At 47.2% G+C, this 20,025-nt stretch overlaps 7 protein-coding genes across 7 annotated transcripts; 2 read left to right on the top strand and 5 right to left on the bottom strand.

The window, feature by feature from the left end:
* Window positions 1–73: 73 nt before the first annotated feature.
* EDB93DRAFT_1095130 (isoprenoid synthase domain-containing protein) lies at window positions 74–1,405 on the bottom strand (the record flags this gene model as incomplete). The annotated part of the gene is made up of 6 exons (XM_041446664.1): window positions 74–145; window positions 209–327; window positions 384–486; window positions 618–696; window positions 752–818; window positions 868–1,405. The coding sequence occupies 6 exons, from the start codon at window positions 1,403–1,405 to the stop codon at window positions 74–76; spliced, it is 978 nt and encodes a 325-aa protein (XP_041301923.1).
* A 2,119-nt stretch (window positions 1,406–3,524) lies between these two features.
* On the bottom strand, window positions 3,525–4,809 carry EDB93DRAFT_1256061 (UbiA prenyltransferase family-domain-containing protein; the record flags this gene model as incomplete). Its single annotated transcript, XM_041453887.1, has 8 exons — window positions 3,525–3,605; window positions 3,661–3,903; window positions 3,958–3,994; window positions 4,049–4,064; window positions 4,115–4,284; window positions 4,337–4,454; window positions 4,510–4,662; window positions 4,725–4,809. 8 exons carry the CDS (start codon window positions 4,807–4,809, stop codon window positions 3,525–3,527), a joined length of 903 nt encoding a protein of 300 aa, XP_041301922.1.
* An 871-nt stretch (window positions 4,810–5,680) lies between these two features.
* Window positions 5,681–7,220, bottom strand: EDB93DRAFT_104315 (isoprenoid synthase domain-containing protein). The gene is made up of 6 exons (XM_041444587.1): window positions 6,466–7,220; window positions 6,348–6,414; window positions 6,216–6,294; window positions 6,056–6,158; window positions 5,883–6,001; window positions 5,681–5,832 (listed from the first exon to the last, which is right to left on the bottom strand). Exons 1-6 carry the CDS (start codon window positions 7,007–7,009, stop codon window positions 5,710–5,712), a joined length of 1,035 nt encoding a protein of 344 aa, XP_041301921.1. The 5' UTR covers window positions 7,010–7,220; the 3' UTR covers window positions 5,681–5,709.
* Window positions 7,221–8,849: 1,629 nt separating this feature from the next.
* On the top strand, window positions 8,850–11,087 carry EDB93DRAFT_1095183 (uncharacterized protein; the record flags this gene model as incomplete). Its single annotated transcript, XM_041446670.1, has 6 exons — window positions 8,850–8,918; window positions 8,969–9,394; window positions 9,455–9,985; window positions 10,041–10,397; window positions 10,453–10,724; window positions 10,778–11,087. The coding sequence occupies 6 exons, from the start codon at window positions 8,850–8,852 to the stop codon at window positions 11,085–11,087; spliced, it is 1,965 nt and encodes a 654-aa protein (XP_041301920.1).
* A 1,612-nt stretch (window positions 11,088–12,699) lies between these two features.
* On the top strand, window positions 12,700–13,808 carry EDB93DRAFT_1256058 (uncharacterized protein; the record flags this gene model as incomplete). Its single annotated transcript, XM_041453886.1, has 3 exons — window positions 12,700–12,840; window positions 12,897–13,502; window positions 13,560–13,808. 3 exons carry the CDS (start codon window positions 12,700–12,702, stop codon window positions 13,806–13,808), a joined length of 996 nt encoding a protein of 331 aa, XP_041301919.1.
* Window positions 13,809–14,227: 419 nt separating this feature from the next.
* Window positions 14,228–16,695, bottom strand: EDB93DRAFT_1181199 (general substrate transporter). Its single transcript, XM_041450656.1, has 13 exons — window positions 16,621–16,695; window positions 16,211–16,562; window positions 16,062–16,157; window positions 15,911–16,010; window positions 15,727–15,857; window positions 15,475–15,671; window positions 15,277–15,421; window positions 15,051–15,206; window positions 14,976–14,996; window positions 14,878–14,924; window positions 14,763–14,821; window positions 14,577–14,713; window positions 14,228–14,495 (listed from the first exon to the last, which is right to left on the bottom strand). Exons 1-13 carry the CDS (start codon window positions 16,621–16,623, stop codon window positions 14,365–14,367), a joined length of 1,575 nt encoding a protein of 524 aa, XP_041301918.1. The 5' UTR covers window positions 16,624–16,695; the 3' UTR covers window positions 14,228–14,364.
* Window positions 16,696–16,790: 95 nt separating this feature from the next.
* Window positions 16,791–19,309, bottom strand: EDB93DRAFT_1181182 (pseudouridine synthase). The gene is made up of 12 exons (XM_041450655.1): window positions 19,233–19,309; window positions 18,798–19,167; window positions 18,653–18,738; window positions 18,497–18,602; window positions 18,363–18,444; window positions 18,174–18,315; window positions 18,043–18,121; window positions 17,933–17,996; window positions 17,856–17,876; window positions 17,724–17,803; window positions 17,381–17,662; window positions 16,791–17,329 (listed from the first exon to the last, which is right to left on the bottom strand). Exons 2-12 carry the CDS (start codon window positions 18,978–18,980, stop codon window positions 16,922–16,924), a joined length of 1,533 nt encoding a protein of 510 aa, XP_041301917.1. The 5' UTR covers window positions 18,981–19,167; window positions 19,233–19,309; the 3' UTR covers window positions 16,791–16,921.
* Between the last annotated feature and the right edge of the window lie 716 nt (window positions 19,310–20,025).

The raw sequence follows: 20,025 nt of genomic DNA, 5'->3' as shown, positions 1-20,025 counted from the left end.
ATTCCATCTCCTCAAAGACGTAGTCAGTACTTAGCATACGTCTAAGCTTCGATCTCTATCCACACAAATCATTTTACACATGGAGGACATCAAGCATCATTTCGAGCTTGGGATTCCCGCCGAGGCGTGCAATTTCGTTACGGGCCTGAATTACAAAACAGAAATTGAGCAGCGAGCGACGAGCGTACAGGCACAACGGACAACAGACCTGTTGTTCCAGGTTTTGCATCACCACAAGTGTGTAATCAAATGACTTTGTTTTCGTCCGGAGATAGTCTATGGCGTGGTGCTTCAGAGTCGGTGTGGTAGGACGTTTTCGTAGCACGCCTGTATAACAGTGGTAAATCAATTTATGCACCTAGAGGCTCGTATCATTTACGCACTCGTCACAATTTTATTTTGGTCATCCGCACGGACTCCGTGAACAATTGGGAAGGAAAATTTGCCTTCTGTGAGATCTTCTGCAAAACCCTTATTGTCGCTGTACTGTAGAACATTTTAAGTTTCTTTCGTTTGGTTTGAATGATGAACTACGCATGGACCATGAGTGACCCGCAATGCACTGCGGCTAGTTGATAGACACTCGAGGCACAGGCACAGGAAAATGGCAAGCTTACCTCTATACTTTGCAAGTTCATGTAATCATCACGAATCTGAAAGTACACCCCAATGATGTTTATCAAAGGGATAAAATCGCTAAGAATTTTATGAGTAGCTATTTACAACAAATGCTTAGAGTGACAAGACTCACACGTCGAGGTTTTTCGTTGCGAACGCCATCATCAACTTGACAGGCATCCTAAAGCCACCGCCAGTTTCTGCACGCTGAAATTTAGAGTGTAACACGTCAAAGTGGCACAGACGTACTATTCTTGACCATATAAGTATACTCTTCCATCGTTGGGCACTGCAACAAATCCCGCCATAAGATCTCCATCCCCTGCCCACGGTGTAAGTTCAAAAGCTCTTCCGTAACTATCACATCCAAATCCCTAGCGCCTCCCACCCTCATCGCCTCCCCATCTTCACACTGTCTTCTCAGCTTAGCGAGCTCGTTATAGGCCAAAAAATATACATAGTTAGCAGCGTTGATAGTCAGCGGGACGCCGTAAATCTTATGTGTCGCAGGCTGTCCCCTTCGCAGCTGCGCGTCATCCTCTATATCATCGATCATCAAGCTTGCATTGTGCAGCATTTGAATGACACGATCTATGGTCTTGAGCTGGTCGCCCGGGACTGCAAGCCATATATTGAAAGCCTCGAGAAGCCGTGTACGAATGCCTTTGCCAGGATTGGAGGATATATAGGTAAATGGTTCCAATATGAGCGATTCGTTCGCTTGCGACCATTGCGAGTCTAGTGTGGATGAAAGTGAATTGAGCAGAGAAAACTGGTAGGACGACATTGAAGATATAGATGCAGAGAAAAATGTTCGCATTGAAATAGTCCTATGTAATAGCAGGATATTTGAATGTGCTGATGCTGACTCCTACCACCATCGCCACAGAAGCGCTCGCCACAAAGGGGTCTGGCAAGCATTCATGAGTGTGCCATGTGGTCCCAAGAAGTCGTATTTCAAGAAGACGTGGCAGCCACTCGCACGTGTATGTTATCAGTCTGCTATCAGTAACTGGCAAAATGTCACGTAGCTCATTGTGGTGGCGTAGTATGAGGCAGAGAAGAATTTGGTTTTGTGGCAATTGGCAGAATGGGAGGTCGCAGACGTCAGAAAGATGGCAGAAGCAAGTAACATCTTGACGTTGATTACTACGCATTAGAACACGCCACCACCGAACAAATGGCAGAGCTCCTGCAGGAATAAAAAATCAAACGATGTGGAGACTCGCCTAGGACATACACGGCCAAACAAACGTTTATAATTATGTAAACAGGCTAAAAATATTCACAGTCCAACAAACCTGAAAGTGGCAAATACTGGGCAATCAACCTTCAAGTGGGCATCGAACAATCCAGACCCCGACAGAACCAGGTAGAGTTCCACACTACACGACGAACAGTAGGGCGTGCGTGAAATTCGCTTTCTCCAAAACAAAGGTATTGACCACTAGTACACGTAACATGGTCCAGGCTGGTTAACTTTACCATCTGATTTCAAAAGTGCATCAATATATCTCACCCTGGTGCACACTCTGAGCCTTAATCGAGTATATCGATCTCTTCAACGAAGCCAGTTGACTTCCCAAACTTAGACTCTAGCTCGCTCCAGTCGATGATAGGATGTTGTCCCAGTCGTTGCGGCGATGATGTTACATTCGTCACAAATCTCTGTTGGTTAGGCTTTCACAGACACTTCAAGCCACTTGCCCGCATAACCTCCATGTCATGTCATGTCTCTGGGACCTTATTCCGCTACATTGCACGCACAAGAAGACTTGAAAAGATCTTCGGGGACGTCTCCCCTCCCCAGAAGAGTGGCGGCAACAAAGATTGAGAAGAACAGCCCCAAGCACGGCAGCCTATCTCATCCCAGCTGTCTCTACAGACACACCCGTCGTCGCCAACGCCGGGACCATTAGCAAAGTAACAACGACCCCATAGACACGACCTAGACCTAGCACATATTGTATGTATTGTCTACTATAGGGCTCCGCCCCACCGGACAATAAACAACTTACAAACAAGAACACCAAAAAAAATGTTTCTGGGACTAAGACTGACAGGATGCTGGTTGACTTCTGCAGCTATCGAGTCGTACAAGTTTCGTTGGATCTTGTGCGTCCAACCGTATCAAGCGGGTGGGCGACGTTTACGGTCTTTAAGATAAGCAATCTTAATCAAGACGTGGGCTGTCTCGCTATTCATGATCGAATACGAGGGTACGTGCGACCTTGATAGGAGGGGCCTATTTCATCAAGGAAGTGCAGCTCTTTGCAACTGAGAATCATATATTGGAGTGAACAATTATCCTGTGTCCACGCAATCGAAATTTGAGTAATTACTCATGGAAGCAGCTTGAAATTTTCTCGATTGCATGATTGCTCAAGCCCTACATACTGAAGATTGTGATTCCACGCCAGTCTGGCCCTGAGAACGACTGGTCGACTCGGAAGAAACTTTTGTTGCCGCGATAGGTGGTGATAGGAGATCTCAATTACCTCGCTTTGTAGTGACGTAACTACGAACTTCTGTGCGGTGCGATTAGAGGGGTTGGGCCATGTTTTATGGTCAAATACATGCTGAGGCTGCTGTCACGATCCTCGATGGCTGGTAGTTACATTTGAAAGCAGCAGTTCAAATTGTTTTTGACACTTTCGCCCTGGGCAAAGCAACACGAGTTTTCAGACAGGGCTTTTGGGTCATGGCAATTGTCAACTTCCACACCGAGATGCATTCAAACATATTCCAGATTTTTGTGTCAGTAGGAACAAATGAAAGTTTACTGTATCATTGACGATTAACAACTAGTATTACTTCGGTGCAATTAGATCCTAACTGAATTATCAAAAATATAATCACGTATCAAGAGCTCAGTAAAAATGAATGAAATTGTAGAAACTGTGTTTTCAACCGGCGTGGGACGAGAGTTTGAAATAGTGATCGATGATCAATCCAATGCAGACCATCGCCCCGCCCTGGCGACCTGCCTGGAGTATCACACACGTAAAAATTAGGGTACATGGCTATGGCAGCTAGACGCACCGTAAATTTCTTCCAACAGTCACCGGGATCATCATGATCAAAAGACCATATGTGCCAGAGACATAGGAAGAACGGGGTAAAAACACTCATCGTGTAGAACGGAAGGCGCTGGTCGTTCAAGTAACCAGCCCACAAAAGACATACAAAGAAGGTCGCATCCAATAGAGTCAATACAGGACGAATGGCGTTGCCCAGATGGACTGCCATGGACTTGACTCCGGCCTTCTTGTCGTCCTTCTTGTCCTGAGCATATGATCAGCACATGCCTTCGAGTGCAAGAGTATTTTAGGTAGTCACCTGGCATGCGTAAATGGTGTCGTAGATACAATTCCAGCTAAAGAAGCATTATCAGCATGGCTGAAAAAAAAGCTGCCTTCTCCACACTGACCAGCACGATGCAATTGCTATGTTTAAGATTATGCCCCAATTATAATGGTCAGTCGTTGCAACCCACGTTCCTGGGACGGCCCAGCTAGTAGAAAAGCCTTAAAACAATATAAGACGGGATACTTTTCTATGAAACGCAAAGTCATGCCGAGGAACAAAGAAGGCCAGTTCATCCAACGCTTCATCAGCGGATACGTCGTGATACAAATGGGGAATGCAATCACACCGAGTGTGAAACTTAAACTAGTATGTCAGATAAGTTTTGATATTTCTTGAATGATCTACTCACGCTTTGGTGCCACAAGTGGAAAACAAGTAGAAAAGGGCAGCAACGAGAACAGTCAGAAGGATCGAAGCTTTTGTTCTAGTGACGACTCCTGATGCAATCGGTCGGCCCTGTGAGCGTTCTATTGCACATCGAGTATGTCAAGAATTCACAGTCTGGATTGGACTGAGACCTACCAACTTTGCGATCGAGATCGCAGTCAAGTATGTCATTTAGGACACAACCTGCGCTATGCACCAGTACGCCCAGCAATGCAAAAAATAAAGTTGTTTTAACAACTTCGTCCACTGGTAACGTCAGACGGTAGGCTGCTGACAGGAAGGCCCAACCTAGATATGATGACACAAATCGTGGTTAAATGACAAGCACACTGCATCATATTCCATCATACCGAAAGGCCAAAACATGAAGTCGCACCCTACTGGGAACCAATGGAGTCTGGTGAGCTCGAACAATGCTCTTGCTTGGGAAGGCATCTCAAGTAAGGTATACGGCAGAAGAAAAAGTGGATCAGCACCATCCTAGTAGTAATACCGATTGTTATACCAGCTGGGCCTGCGTATGTCGCATCGGCAGCATGTATGAATTCGCAAGTCCATGATATGATAACCATAAGGCCTACAAAACGACATATCATTATGTTCCATGTGTTCCATAATGAATTTGAGTTGTGGCTAGCCTCGTTTCAAATTCAATGTTTCTTCTCTAATAGACTTAAACTGCTTACCCGTGTAAATCGTCGAGTAGCCAATTGCGGCATGATATTGTGCCGTCGGAAAAAATGCACCCGCACCAGCTCCGTAGCCAGGGCACCATGTAGGTCATGAACCCACAACTCCCGAAGTAGAGGATGCCACATATCTGAAACTAGAAAAACCCGTTCATCGTGGAAGATGATCACATTTCTGCTGTCTTCTTTGATCATGTGCCTGAAACCAATTTTTCTAAAAATTGATTATTGCACCAAGAATACAATTAGATTCAAAATTCATCGCCAAAGGCCATGTCTCCCTACGAGTTTTATCGCACTGTCTCATGCTCGACCTCCCGCGGTTGTCAAGTTGCTTGACCATCCTTCGGTTCGAATGAGCATATGGGAAAATCACGGTCGAATTCAAAATTCGAGGCGAGGCGAGGCTCGTTCGCCATTGTTATGTCGAAGTCGGTACGGAACTCGAATGAGCTAAATATCAGGCAGAGCAGCAGAGTTGAGAACTGGGGCGGTCAAGTGCCGATTAATAAATACATAATACATTACTTACTATGTAATGCAGCCCCACCCAAGCTCGAGACCAGCCTGGAAATATTTCCCAGATAACGTCGAAACCCCGCATCTTCAATGAGACGCGGTCACGAGTCCAATATTCACTCTCAACTTAAGGTACAATTCCTTCGTCTACACACCCACCCAAATCATGTAAATCATGTTCTACATGCAGGACATCCAATATCTTCTCGAGGTGGGGATTCCCGCCAAGGCGTACAATCTCCTCCCGGACCTAGATGTAAAGCTCAGCGAGAAGCTTGTAGGCACGGAATACAAACAAACCTGCCGCTCTAAGCTGCTCATCACCGCGAGTGTGTACTCAAATGACTTTGTCTGTGTGCGGAGGTAGTCAACTGTGTGGTACTTCAGGGTCGGTGTTGTAGGACGTTTTTGTAGCACATCTGTACGATAGCAATTCATCAATTCATGCACATATGTCAGTATTATTTACGCACTCATGACAACTCGATTCTGTTCATCCGCACGTATTCCATGGACGATTGGGAAAGAGAATTTGCCTTCTGTGAGGTCTTCTGCAAAGCCCTTGTTGTCGCTGTGCTGTAAAGCACATTGAATTGTTGCTTCTGGTCAGAATAATACGCTATGCATACTTACCTCTGTGCTTTGCAAGTTCATGTAATCATCTCGTATCTGGACATACACTCCGAAAATATTCACCAGAGGGACGAAATCGCTTATGATTCATGAGCGACTCATAACGAAACATGCATGAGGGACATGACTCACATGTCAAGGTTCCTCGTTGCGTGTGCCATCATTAACTTGATAGCTATCCTAAATCCACTCCCCGTTTCTGAGCACAGAAAGTTAGTGTTTAACATGTTGAAAAGAAACCCGGACAGACTGTTGTTAACCATAGAGATATATTCTTCCTCCGTCGGACACTGCAACAAATCTCGCCACAAGATCTCCATCCCCTGCCCACGGTGTAAACTTAAAAGCTCCTGCGTAACTACTATATCCAAATCACTAGCGCCTACCACCCTCACCACATTCTCGTCCGCGCCCCTGGATCTCCTAAGCTTCAAGAGCTCCTTATAAGCGGAGAAATATACGTAGTTGGCGGTGTTGATGGTTTGGGGGACGCCATATATCTTGTGCGCTACAGGTTGTCCCCTTCTCAACTGCGCATCGTCTTCTATGTCATCGAGCATCAAGCTGGCATTATGCAGCATTTGAACGACATGGTCTATGACCTCGAGTTGGTCGCTAGGGACTGCAAGCCATATGTTGAAAGCCTCGATGAGCCGTGTGCGGATGTCCTCGCCGGGCTTGGAGGTGATATATGTGTATGGTTCCAATATGAGTGATTCGTTAGCCTCGGGCCATTGCGACTCTAGAGTGGATGGCAATGAATTGAGAAGAGAAAAGCGCAAGGAGGACGACATGAGAGAAATGGGTGAGACTTGGAAAATATGAAATCCATCGGTGTTGAACTACATATGTAGCACACCGGTCACTCAAAAAGAAATCAGCTGCCATCAGTAGTGCCTAGCTATGCATTGATCGCTTCGATACGTAATACGCAGTCACTTGCCAGCGTCCGGTAACGCGTGAATAGCTGGCGTTGATGTAACGTGAGATGCTAACTTCAATTGAAACACGTTGGATCATTACGAGACAGCGTGGCATAGTAGGTAGTACTATATATCCCATTCCGGTACAATCGGCACCCTCCATAGGCAAAGTGAGCTCGGCAGCGTTAGCGAACCAGTATTCTACTCAAGTACGAGGGTGATGTCCGTGTGCAATGGGACCACCACATGACAGCACAAAATTGATAGTAACGTTGCACCCGGAGTACTTACGAGTGTTAACGTTGTATATCATGAACCTTATGTAGATCTCTCTGCAGTCTTGACCTTATCGAGTCAAGAGGATTATACTGACCTGACGAGAATAACGGGATACCACCAACCTCTACCACGACGAAAGCGGACAGTACTCCTCATCGACTATAGTTCAATTTGCTCGTACAATTCGTAGAGATATAAGTGTGCCAGCATGGGGGATCGCTATCAATGATCAGAACCTGCCGCAAATTTGTGACAACTTACGTGGAGTTGTACCTGTCATGGAGTGATAAGACGGCGAGCCTGAGTCTGAGCATGAATAATTAATCCTAGCGATCTCCTCGAATCTATCTGGTATCGTCAAATACAAACTTAGCCTGAGCTGCGAAAATCTTACCTTGGGATCCATACGTGATGAAAACCTGCAGCGATTTTACGGAGGATCCTTACCATCACTTGGTGCAAACGTTAGCCTAGACTGCAAAACTTTTACCTTGACTCATGATATTGTTAGAACACGCCACCGCCAGTTTTAAGCCATCTTAGTACAAAGGGGTGTTACACCTCAGGTCTGATGTAAGAAGACGGGGTACCTTGGCGAGCTTCCTGGTACCGTCACTTGGGGTAAGAGTTATCCTGGACTGCGAAGATACCACCTCATGTTCCGTGACCAGGACCTGCCGCGATTTTAGATGGAAGAAGGTAAAACTTCACTGGTATGACTGACGAACCCGAATCCTGAGGAACCTTCGAATCTACCTGATACTATCCTGAGCTTCGAAAATTCGATAAAGCTCGCCTTCCTTCTCTTCACAGTCCTGGAGAGCTGCATATTTGAACTCAGTGAGGAAGGTCGTGATGAACATGAAACGATGGCGTCGATGGGTCCGTGCGTCGTTATGTGGGAAAGTCAGATATTGATGTGAAAAACCACTTCTTCCACTACATCGTTCGAATTCGCTTGTCGTTGGTTGTTTTTTTTTCTCTTCTTCTGATTCACGTTTGGTGCTGCTCGTCGTCGCCCGCGTTCCTGCGATCTTTGTTTATTATTTCGTTGGGACCGTGAATTGAAGAGACGATCTTGTCTTGGACTTGTGTCTAGCTTAGCTCTTGTGCTAGACTTGTCCTGACTTGTTTCTGTTCAGTTCTTCGTTAACGCAAGTTTATCTATATCAGATCGCACTCTTCGCTCATCTTTTTGTGCGTGTTTTATTATTATCAGTCACTCTCATTTGCACAGGGCAGGCTACGAGTACTACGAGTACTACGACAGTACATCACAGCATTCTGCCCTACCCACGCTCTCTACCTCTCTATCATTCATTATACCTTGCAAAACCCTTTCTAACTTGGTCCTCGGTTTTTTTCAATACATACATTCCGCCGTTGCTCTCCTTCTCAATCCATTTAATTCTCCTACCTCATACCCGGAAATATGGACGACTCCCAAACAGCTTTTGCAACTCACTACCATTCTTACGGTTTTGAGCTCGATATGATGAAGGTCTGTCTTTTTTTACAATCTCATCATCGCACAGTTGACCCGTCAAACAGAGGTCTATGGATGCCGTCGGTGGTCCTGATGCCAAAAAGGCACGTTGGTCCCCCACATTTAGTGCTTCTGCTACCTCCGCTGCGGCACCTACTACTGTTACTCGTGACGCCTTTGCCAACTATGGTTATGGTCCACATGCCCAGATCAATCAGCCTTTCCAACCTTCATCTCCTGCTTTCTCCAACCAGCTTTACTCTACTCCGAATCTTACGATTAACACTGCTGTTAATGGTGCAGGCATGAACCCTCAAATGAGCCCCGCACACCAAAACGCATTTGCCCAACAACAGCAACAGCATGCGTCTCAGTCCAACGGCGTAGGCCCATATGGAGGCTTTGGTTACAACATGCTTGGCATGGGGTTGCCCGGAATGAACATGTTGGGTGGTTTTCCCTATGGCGCGCAAGCTGGTAACTATGGCCAGGTACATTTTATTATTGTTGACACTGAAATGGGTCTGATTGCTAATCTCATATCTTTGTAGCAACCTCGGCTACCTTCTTTAAATGTCAACATTCCACCGACCCCAGGTGCTTACTCACCGGCGGCTATTTCTGCCGCGCTTTCTGCAACGACCAATGCTACTGGTCGAACCGTTTATGTTGGCAACCTCCCTGCAACTGCCTCTGTTGACGAGCTACTTAACCTCGTGCACTTTGGCCCCCTCGAATCCATTCGTGTTCTTCCTGAAAAATCATGTGTTTTCCTTTCCTTTCTGGACGGCGCAACCGCTGCAGCTTTCCACGCCGACGCTACCATCAAGAAACTCTCCCTTCACGGTCAGGAACTTAAGATCGGATGGGGGAAGCCATCTCCTGTCAGCGCGCAGGTGAGCCTTGCGATCAGCCAGAGCAATGCGAGCCGGAACGTATACCTCGGTGGTCTGGATGAAAACACGACAGAAGAGCAGTTGCGGGACGATCTCAGTCGGTTCGGGCTGATTGATCAGGTTAAAATTGTCCGTGACAAGAATATTGGGTTCGTACATTTCTTGAGTATCTCGGTTGCTACCAAGGTATGTTGTATCTGAGTATTTCACTACATTCTGGCGCCGATACGCGGTCATTTAGGTGGTTAATACGCTCCCTACCGAGCCAGCTTGGGCGGGAAAACGGGTCAACTACGGCAAAGATCGTTGCGCATACATACCCAAGTCTCAGCAGGCTGCTGCACAAGCTGCCCAGGCTGCCGCCGCCCAATCTCTTGTCGCTCAATCTGCAAATCTCAGCCCTGCTGGGGGTCCGAACCACTTCGGCTCGCCATTCTCACCATACCCTTTTGCAACAGATATGACAGGTGGTCAAACGCTCAATCGCACAGTCTACTTGGGCAATATTCATCCTGAGACAACAACGGAAGATTTGTGCAACGCCATTCGCGGTGGTGTGTTGCAGAGCGTAAGGTACATGCAGGACAAGCACATTGCCGTCAGTCATATTTTATGACATCTTTGCGTGCATTTGCTGATTTATTGGGAGGCAGTTTGTCACTTTTGTTGACCCTGCAGCAGCGTTCACGTTCTACCAAGTGGCATCGTATCAAGGTCTCACCCTGAACAACCGTCGGCTCAAAATTGGCTGGGGAAAAAATTCTGGTCCACTGCCGCCTAGTCTTGCGCTTGCTGTTCACTCAGGGGCCACCAGGAACGTTTATGTGGGTAGCATTGAAGACTTTGAATTATTCAATGAGGAGAAACTAAAGAGGGACTTTGGCGAGTTTGGGGATATCGAGCTGGTCAATTTCCTAAGGGAGAAGTGCGTTATCTTGGCTGGCGGTCGATGATAATTTCTGACATTGTTATCTTCAGGAACTGCGCCTTCGTCAACTTCACCAATATCTCTAACGCTATCAAGGCCATCGATAGCATTAAGATTAAGCCAGAATACGCAAACTTGCGCATTGCGCATGGCAAGGATCGGTGTGCGAACCCGCCGCGATCAGGTCCTCAAGGTGGCTCTTCAGTCAGGCGGAGCGCCAGTGGCAACGGACCAGCAAGCGCAGAGCCTGTAAGCGCTATCGAGCCTACCGAGTCTTCCCACTTTGTGGACATTGAGGACGAAGGGAACAATGCACACGTCATTGTATCTGGCCCAGAGGAAATGGAAGCATCCATTTAAATATGGATCACCCAGGGAGTGAGGTGTGCTCTGCTGTGGAAGTGCCTACCATATACCCCGTGACTCTCCCTCTCGAAAAAGTCTTGAACAACGAGTGGATGGGAAGGATAGCTTCGGTTGTCCTCCTGAGGGGGGACCCATTGGGCTATTGGTTGTTGTGTTCTTTATTCACTTCAATTTCTCGGTCTGACCGTTGTTAGTGTTACTTTACTCACATTTTTGTGTCCGCTTTATCTTTTACTTTCTTTCCATTCCATGTTCACACCTGACTTATATCTTTGTCCGAATGTGTTTCTCGCACATCCCACGCTCGTTGCATTGCTTCACTTATGCCTCTCGTTAACCCCGTCAACACGGACTGTACATCTCACATATCGCGTCCCATACCGAATCCGACCTGAGACGATGTGCTAATTTCTCTTTTTTAACTCACGCCTATACCGCTACCGTAGCTCGTTTCTCCCTGTGGAGACTTACACATCGTTTTCGCGACCTACATGCATTGTTTGTCTTTTCCGTGTGTTTATTTGTGCAATAGCAATATATATCGGAGTAATCACAGCGACACGTGCAAGGACCCTAGCCTCCCGGATGCTTTTGCGACGCTTCAAATACGTTGGTTTCACGTATTCTGTCAAGAAGGCTCACTACTCGGATGGAGCAGCTAAGTGATATAGGGTATGGTTGAACTTAAACAACTTGAATGCTAACGTTCCAGAGCTAGGCTGATACCGGCTCCTCACCGTTTCCACCAGACGAGTCGCTCCCGTAACAATTTCCGTTTCTGCATTCGAGCGGAATTGAAGTGGGGCATGGTGGCGTCCTTCGAATCGGCAGAACTTGAAGGGCCTCCTCACAACGTTACGGCGGATTTGACTCAATCAGACAATTGCTGGTGAAACGAGAAGAATTTAAACAACTTCAGTTTGACTTTACTGTGGGCGACTTGCTCAAGTAGTACGGCATGTCACGACAGCAACAAATTTTTTGTCAAGGTACAGATATGAAGGAGGATGTACCCAAAGCATCGTCCAATCGGCTTTAAATTCAACTCCCACCTACTAATATGACCCTCTGATGGCAAGTCTATATAGCGTGATGCCGATTGTCATCGATTTTCATCAAGGGTCGTCGTGGCTCCTACCGCTAGTGCTCAAAGACTTGACTCTTGCTTCCTGAAGTCATATATCTCTGTTGTCGCCCAGTCACTCGTTCCGCCGCAGAAGACCCAATTTTACGGGGCTCGACTCGGTCATTCTGGGCCGATTATGGCCTGCAGCGATTAACCTGATCCATTATGCAGTCATCATGTTGCCTTCCCATCATCCCTGATGCTTCCCGGCGGCCCAATGCATTTTGTCAGTCCAATTCCCGCTTCTCAACAGAGAAGCCCATATCGTACGCAATACATTACGTTTCATGATCACTTAAGGTTGGTTTCGGGTCTCCGCGTTGGTGCACCAGTATTTGACGCCCATACTTTGTTTTGGATAAAGATAGCGATGAACCCTCGCGACGAAACATATTTCCCATCCCGAAGTGTTGGTTGTCTGGCTTGTGGTCTTTCTCCTCGAACCCTCTCCCTCCTCTCCCTTTGTAAAAAACTATCCCGATGAACTTGAGGTCTACGAAGTTGACTGTTGACAGGTGCACTCCTCGCGACCGTTTCGCGACCCGCTTCACGAGAGTCACCCAGATATCTTTTCCAACATCTATTAGGAAAAGCATAGACGATTCATGCATTGACTTTCCCGTAAGTGTTGATATGATCCTCTTCGTTTGCTGTGGTTTCTGATTTGGCATTGACAGCTTACTCCTCCATTCTACTCACCCACCGGGGAGTCTTTTTCTCGCCCTCGAGCGACCTCGGACGCGTTCAGGGGATTAGAAGTTCAAATTTCCAACACTTCCTTTGCACACGCATTCCCTGAATACCGTTACGACCATCCTGATCCGCCACGCTCACCGACGCCGATCGATTTTTTCCACCCGTCGAGTCCGCCTACGCCACCTCCCAAAGACTTCCCCGTATCTACTTCCAACAAGCTAAAAGGCCTCACACTCACGCAGGGTTCCTCGAGTCCTATTGTCGTCGATCCTGTGTCCGTAACCACAGGGCCAGCGGGACTTGAACAATCTTTATGGACTTTTGACAGCTCGTTACGCGAGGTGGATTTTGACGTCACCTGTCTTGGCGCACTAGACGAACAGCTTTTGTATGCTCCAAAGGACTGTTTCTTGGACATCTGCTGGGCAGAAGCTGTATACGATGACGAGGACCAGCTGTCGGTGTTACAGACAGAGCCGGCGGAGAAGCCATGGTTGTGGCAGTCACAGACGGAAAGGGGAACCGATTCAGAAGAATCAGAACGGAGGGGTCCCTATCCCATTGTAACGGAGGTGGAGCGCAAAGTTGTGAGCATTCACCAATGTTCTCGTGTCTTACCACATGTCTGATCCCCGTAATCAAAGTCGTTCGTTTCTTCCCCCGATTCATACACGCCACGTTCTCCTCAGCGTATGATGATTGCAGAGTCTGAGTCACGCATGTTGTACCAAAACGCGAATCACTCGGTGCATTTCTTCCCTGTGCCGCAGCAACGCGACTCCCGCCGCAAACATACGGCCCAAGACCAGCCTGATACTCCTTCCGGGAAGCGCAAGCTCTTCTTGGGCGCATACGGCACTCTCACAGGGCGGCGGCGTACTACTTCCAATTAGCTCCCTCGATGCACCACACATAGCATTCACATCACCATACCTTAACTCGACTCATACGCTCCTTATCACGCTCTTTACCATGCCCTGACACGCTTGTCATCTTAATCATATTTATTAGTCGGGACGCTCACTAATCAGTTCGTATTCTTGAAGAGCAACATGTATAATGACAGGAACCATCCGGAGCATTAGTGCGCTGTACTGTACACATCGTAGCTAGATAACATGGTAACATGGTTAATCTAGATACGTAGATACCACATCTTGCTGAATGCATTAGAGTTGTCGTTACTCTTGGTCTAGTGCCTCTGAAGGAAGAAGACCCTTAATCAGGTCATGCAGGCCGAGTTCGCGTTCCAGCTGGGATGACGTTGAGAATATAAAGACTAGTACAGAATCTGAGCAGAACAATCTCATACCTCGTGTTTCCGTTTGCGATCTTCCTGACCTATTGCAGAACCGAAGACCGCATCTATTTCTTCGAGAGAAACGCCCGCCGTCTCTGGAACAATATAACTAGACCACAGGTAGGCCCCAAAACAGGCGCAGGCGAAAATCATAAAGGTCGCGCTGCCAAAGAATGCATGTTCCCCAAACGATATATCACTGCTGGGATATCTGAATACGGAGGATAGACATACGCAGAAGACATCTCCATCAGTGGCGGTGTGATAAGACCAATGAAGACTACGAAAGAATGGGAGCGCCAGCGGGGGGAAAGAGGATCTTATGTCAGTGTGAGTCACAGAAAGAGAGAGCGGGACAAACAATTGTTGATCCAGTTCGAAGCCGTTGATAGGGAAACCCCTTTGCTTCGCATAGAAAGAGGGAATACCTCACTTGGAAGAACCCAACCAATGGGTCCAAAGGACATGCCATAAGCCGCAGTAAATATGTATGTGCAACTGTCGGGGATCATTTCATCTGAATAAAGCGGGGTAAAAAAAAACTTACAATACCGCTACCCAAGCAGCTATGGTATGAGATCCCCAGTTATCATGAAAAAGATGGATCTGTAGAAGATATAAATCTTGTGGCTCAGTATGTGTTGATCATAAATAGGACACACCAAGATTGCGATCATAGAATGCGATGCAGCCATGATTGCGCTACCGCCTTTTTTGCAATGAGTCACGAAGTAGGTGAATCAAGAACAAACACAGGAACCTTTGAGAAGGGGTTTACGGCCTATGAGAAGCGCACTGAGAAAACACAAAGTTACAAAAAGACAAAAGCACATACCCCACCGGTCAAGAAATATAATGGCCGGGAAAACTGCAAGAAACTGGATAATTCCTATCCCACCTGAAACAAGAAGTGTGGCGGTATCCCCATGCATCCCTATGCTTTTGACCAGAGTTGGACCATAGTAAAGAAGTGCATTGATGCCACTCCACTCTATAACATAATTCATGTTTAGGCATAGACTCGGACGCAATATCCAAAGATGACACTAATCCATACTCACGCTGAAAAAACATGATCATGATGCCAATAAGGGTCCGTCTAACGTACTCCCGGCCAAAGAGGATTGTCCATGTTTCGCGTGAGAGTCCGTCCTTTGATTTTTGTCGGACGAGAGCAACGTCAATTTGCATTTCCAATAGCTCGAGCTATGGTACGGCATTGAATGTAGGTAGATTGGCAGATAGGAAGGAAAAACTACCTCGATCAACGGATCTTCTTTTGCTTCGTGAGGAGTGCGCAAACGAAGTTTGGCTAAAGTTTTCCGTGCGTCGTCAATACGATCACGAAGCACCAGAAGTCGGGGTGAAGGTGGTAAAACAAAGCATCCGAGGCAAAGCGAAATACCTGGGAGGAACTGGAGTGCTAGTGGAATTCTCCACGAAGCAGATCCGGTAACTATGAACCCAATGCCACAAATGAGAAAATCGAGATTCGTGACAGAAGAACGAACTGTGTCTCGTAAGGAAACCTGTCCAAAAACCAAACACCACGCCAAGGACGATAGCGAGTTGCTCAAGCGCCATGAGTGAGCCGCGGAGCTCTGGAGGGCTAATCTCGGCCATGTAAAGCGGCGAAAGCATGCTATCGCCACTCAGTTACATAAGTAAAGCCCATTCAAGACACAACAAAATTACCTCAGGGCCCCAACTCCGAAGCCACCGATTGCTCGCCCGATGATGAGGTCATTCAAGGACTGCGCCCCGCACTGCAGTCCTGAACCAAGGCAGAAAATGACTAATAAGGCCAATGGTCAGGTCTCTTTTCTGGGATAAACAAATGACCCACTGGACGCGAAGAAAATGGATTGACGTCTACAATACTTGTCCGCCAAGATCCCGCTCGTGATGGCACCAAATAATGCGCCGAGTTCGAGAACAGCAGCTGTTATTTCCAATATGAGTGGAGATACCAGATGAGGTCGCGGCTTCCCATACTCATCAATCCCTTCTCCCATGGACCGATTGGCCACCGAGTCAGAAAATCTTTCATGACAAGGACATTGGAAATAACGCCTTGGTCGTACCCGAATGAAATCCCGCCAATCCCAGCAAATGCTGCACACGCAACAGCATAACGATTGTGAACTAGACCTAGAATTCCGCTTGGTCCGTATGAATAGTTATAGGTATGACCATCTTCATGAACCACTAGAGAGCCTCCATGGGGTGTGTCAAGCGTGACACCCTTATTGTCTCGTAGTAATGACTCTAGGACTATGTCGGCGCCCTCGCTGATATCTTCCCTTGGCTCACTCGACGTTGGAAGAACTACATAGTCACGACGTGTCTGGAGAAGGATTATATCACTTATTAACTGTCTAGATAGCGCAGGAATAGCGACTTACCATCAGACCATAAAGTTATTCGAATCCAAATGTTCAATAAATTGAAGATATGGTGGCCCGTGGGACTATTCAAAATAATTTTGAGTCTTGCATCTTACGTAAGTTCATATCAGATCGCGTGTGACAGCTTCGCGACAGTTCTGTACAAGCAAACTTAAGTCCTCCGTGATGCCAACAACAAAAATAGGATTCTGAGGGAACAAGCCAAAAAAATCTTCTTCACAAACTTCGCTGCACTTTTTTGGGCTTGGTACATGCGCGCGGAGAAATGTAAATATAGTATCGTAGCACGTAGTACCATCTATGCCTGGTCCCACTTCCATCCTTCAGCTGCCCACTCTGGCATATCCGTCTCAAAGCACCCGAGACTTGTGGTATATCTAAGGGCATGCAGAAAAATATATAACCTTTCTGGCTTTGGATCAGGATGCAACGGTAAGTAGCACTCTGAACAATACAGTGTTCCTGTCGCTGTGTCGACAGCTGGGGAGGGGGCTTCCATCTGCGAGAGCCGTGCTAGAGCTTCCCCCTGAGTCAACTGTGGGACCAAGAATATATCTTCTTGCAGAGGAGTTGGAGGAAGAGAAGGTCCCCCTTTTTTACGTTTGTTCTGTGGAGGAAGGGGCGCACGAGGGATGTCTTTTGGTGCGAGTGAGGCCTTCGCTCGAAATACAACATCTCGCCAGCGACTCCAATCCTCGTCTTCATCCTATTTTTCCATGAGTGTGTCACATACTTGCTCGTGCATTGAATCGCCCACCTTCATATGCCGGAGCCTTGTTATAATTTCCACTGCCTCAGACGACAACGGTACGGGTGATCCCATTCCAATATCATGTCCAGTTTCGCGGGGAAGCAATTTCACTCTCGCATTGGTCTCCTCTTCCGAAGTAAGCAATAATGGTGGTGGGTCTATCTCGTCGGAGGGTTTCAAATTAAGAGCTTCCGGACTATCGTCACTCAACAGATGCGCTGGTGGCACTGGTGCAGCACGGTCCTCGCAAGGAATAACATCAACTCCCCCTTTGCCAAGATTAGCTCCCTATCGTGGGAGTTGGCGTTATACATACAAGGCATTCTTGAGACTAGACAAGGACTCTCACCCATATCCGTTGCTCAGAGTAAACAGGGTCGTTGGCTATCGGATGACCGAGGTATTGTAAATGAACTCGTATCTGATGTGCTGTAATGAAATTGATCAGGAACATCCAGTGTGACATCTGTGTGATCCTTACATCGACCTGTCGTGGGACGACCTAGTGAGAAATAATGGGTGTGTTTATCAAATACAGTATATGACTGGAAACCTCACAATGAAGCAGACTCGTGTTGGTCGCGGAATCGTAATGAAGCCGATTGAAAATTGTTTTCGCTGGCTGCAAACCGTCAAAAACTCCACTGACAGCTAAAGCCGCCGCGTACCTTTCCTTCTGGGTGTACTATGTTAAGGCCCATCTGTCGATCAACAGTCAAGAGGGGTTCTTCGCATATCGTTTCCTCACTATGCCCATTTACTCACTACACCCATATAGATAGATGTTAAAAGTACTCACACGGGAAACTCGCCTTTACAGCGAGCAATATACTCCTTGCGGATGAAACCATTGACGAATTCGCCTGATAATGAACGCGCTAGATCGGCATTCAATGGTACGATCATCAGACCGGATGTAAGTCTGTCCAAGCGATTAATCGCTGTAACTAAATCAGTAAGGTTTATTTTCGAGCAGATATAGACACACTATAAATTTTCGGGAAGCCAAACTCGTTACGAAGTATCTCTACTAAGCTATGGCGGTAGTACCGACCAGATGCGTGTACTGGCTGTATCATCTTCAAATTAGTTGCACTGTGAGCAGAATTGCCAAGGACGAACTATGCTACCAGGTTTATCGACAACCAAAAAGTCGCGCTCCTTGTCGTGCAATACGATTTTGACGGGTGTAGATGTGACTGGAGGCTCATGTCGGTGCACAACATTCCTATAACAATGAATCAAGGTATGCTTCTAACACAGAAAAAATGCGCTCACTCTATACGATCGCCATTCCTCACTACTGTGTCTGGTTTGGCGACCTTGCCATTGATTGTTGTCACTCCGGATTCAAGGGCGTACCGCTGTCCAATAAATATTGACTTCTAGAAAAGATATGAACAATTGACTTGTAAGCACCTACATAGTACTCCATGGATCGATCCCTGAATTCTGTTGACACGATTTCTAGGATCTCCCGTCCAAGCCAGCGCTCCTTTGCCATAGTCGTATACGGGTACCAATATGGCGTGAGCTTTCTCAATCCTGCATCCTTTTGCGACGATGGAGGTGATCGTGGCTCATCAGGTACGGCTCCATCAGACATGGCTACGGTTAAGAATCTCGCAAGGACGTGACGAAATTGACCGAGCGATGATAATGTTGTGAGAGGGAGGCGCTCACGGGACTCGCGTTTGAATTGGAGGATGTGGGCCACGGCGATGTTGCTCCAGAAGAGCTTGACTGACTTGAGATGAGTTCAATGCGACAGAACGAGACTGTCACGTCTATATCTACGAACCTAGCCAGTGAGTACTTTCAATTTGCTCACGAAAAAGAACAGGGAAGTTTTGCGAACGTTGAACGATGCTGGTCTTCAGACAGTCGAACGAGGTCAAACATACAGTCTTTCAAAACAACTCAGAATGTATTGGCAAAAATCGTTGATTCCGAAAGTCCGACCACATTTGGAGATCACGTGTTATTTTCTTCCCACGCCTACTCGTACTGGTATCTCGGGTCGGCTAGAAACTGGTGGCACCACCCGTACTCAGCCACCCAGACTTCTAGCGACGAACATCACTCTCTTTACTCAACCCCTTGCTGGCTCCTTCTGTATTCTGTTTCGCTGTCTTCGTAGCATCTTTCTCTATCTCTGCGGCACCTTTGTTCCTCAGGAAGATGGCGGTCTTAGTGGTAGGTAGGTTTTGCCACCTGTCTAGTTTGTCGACTGCGCCATCATTCAGGCCTTCCACACCAAATAGGCCATCAATCCATCAGTGATGATGCTTAAGCCCATGACATTTGGCACATCGAGCGGAGTTCCACGGATGTTTGGGTGACACACGTTCAAAAAAAAATTGGTTGATGGGCAAGGACTTTCCTTCAGCCTCCGCATAGAGAATGTCGGTTCGGAAACGGCCGAAAGGGGTCCCTCGGTGAAAAGGCTCAGGGTCCTAAAGGCCACCTGGGGTCTGAAACGTCTTACCCCAACGTAAACTACCCTGCCTCATGGCTACCGTATGCAGCTGGCCGGTGCATCGGGCGCGGTGGCAGACTGGCAGTCGTGTGATGCCCGAAGTAGTACTCTGGCGCGATCGGGTAGCGGTAGCCCCCTGACGAGAACTTTCGCAGGTGTGAATCCGAGGGCT

This window comes from Suillus bovinus, assembly GCF_016758785.1.
Source record: "Suillus bovinus strain UH-Sbo-P2 chromosome Unknown EDB93scaffold_110, whole genome shotgun sequence".
NCBI classification, from domain to species: Eukaryota; Fungi; Basidiomycota; class Agaricomycetes; order Boletales; family Suillaceae; genus Suillus; species Suillus bovinus.
This window is presented reverse-complemented; position numbering and strand designations above follow the sequence as displayed.

Bases quoted from the DNA above. Each gene is read 5' to 3' on its own strand.
- EDB93DRAFT_104315 (XM_041444587.1), bottom strand. From the start codon at position 7,009: ATGTCGTCCTCCTTGCGCTTTTCTCTTCTCAATTCATTGCCATCCACT. The intron at 6,295-6,347 runs GTGAGTCATGTC...ATGAATCATAAG, and splicing joins GCAACGAGGAACCTTGACAT to CGATTTCGTCCCTCTGGTGA. The intron at 6,159-6,215 runs GTAAGTATGCAT...TGTGCTTTACAG, and splicing joins TGAACTTGCAAAGCACAGAG to CACAGCGACAACAAGGGCTT.
- EDB93DRAFT_1181199 (XM_041450656.1), bottom strand. The intron at 16,158-16,210 runs GTATGGGAAGCC...TGGAAATAACAG, and splicing joins ATGGGAGAAGGGATTGATGA to CTGCTGTTCTCGAACTCGGC. The intron at 14,925-14,975 runs GTTCCTGTGTTT...ATTGCAAAAAAG, and splicing joins CCGTAAACCCCTTCTCAAAG to GCGGTAGCGCAATCATGGCT.
- EDB93DRAFT_1181182 (XM_041450655.1), bottom strand. From the start codon at position 18,980: ATGTCTGATGGAGCCGTACCTGATGAGCCACGATCACCTCCATCGTCG. The intron at 17,804-17,855 runs GTAAGGATCACA...ATTTCATTACAG, and splicing joins TCGTCCCACGACAGGTCGAT to CACATCAGATACGAGTTCAT. The intron at 17,663-17,723 runs GTGAGAGTCCTT...CTCCCACGATAG, and splicing joins ACTCTGAGCAACGGATATGG to GGAGCTAATCTTGGCAAAGG.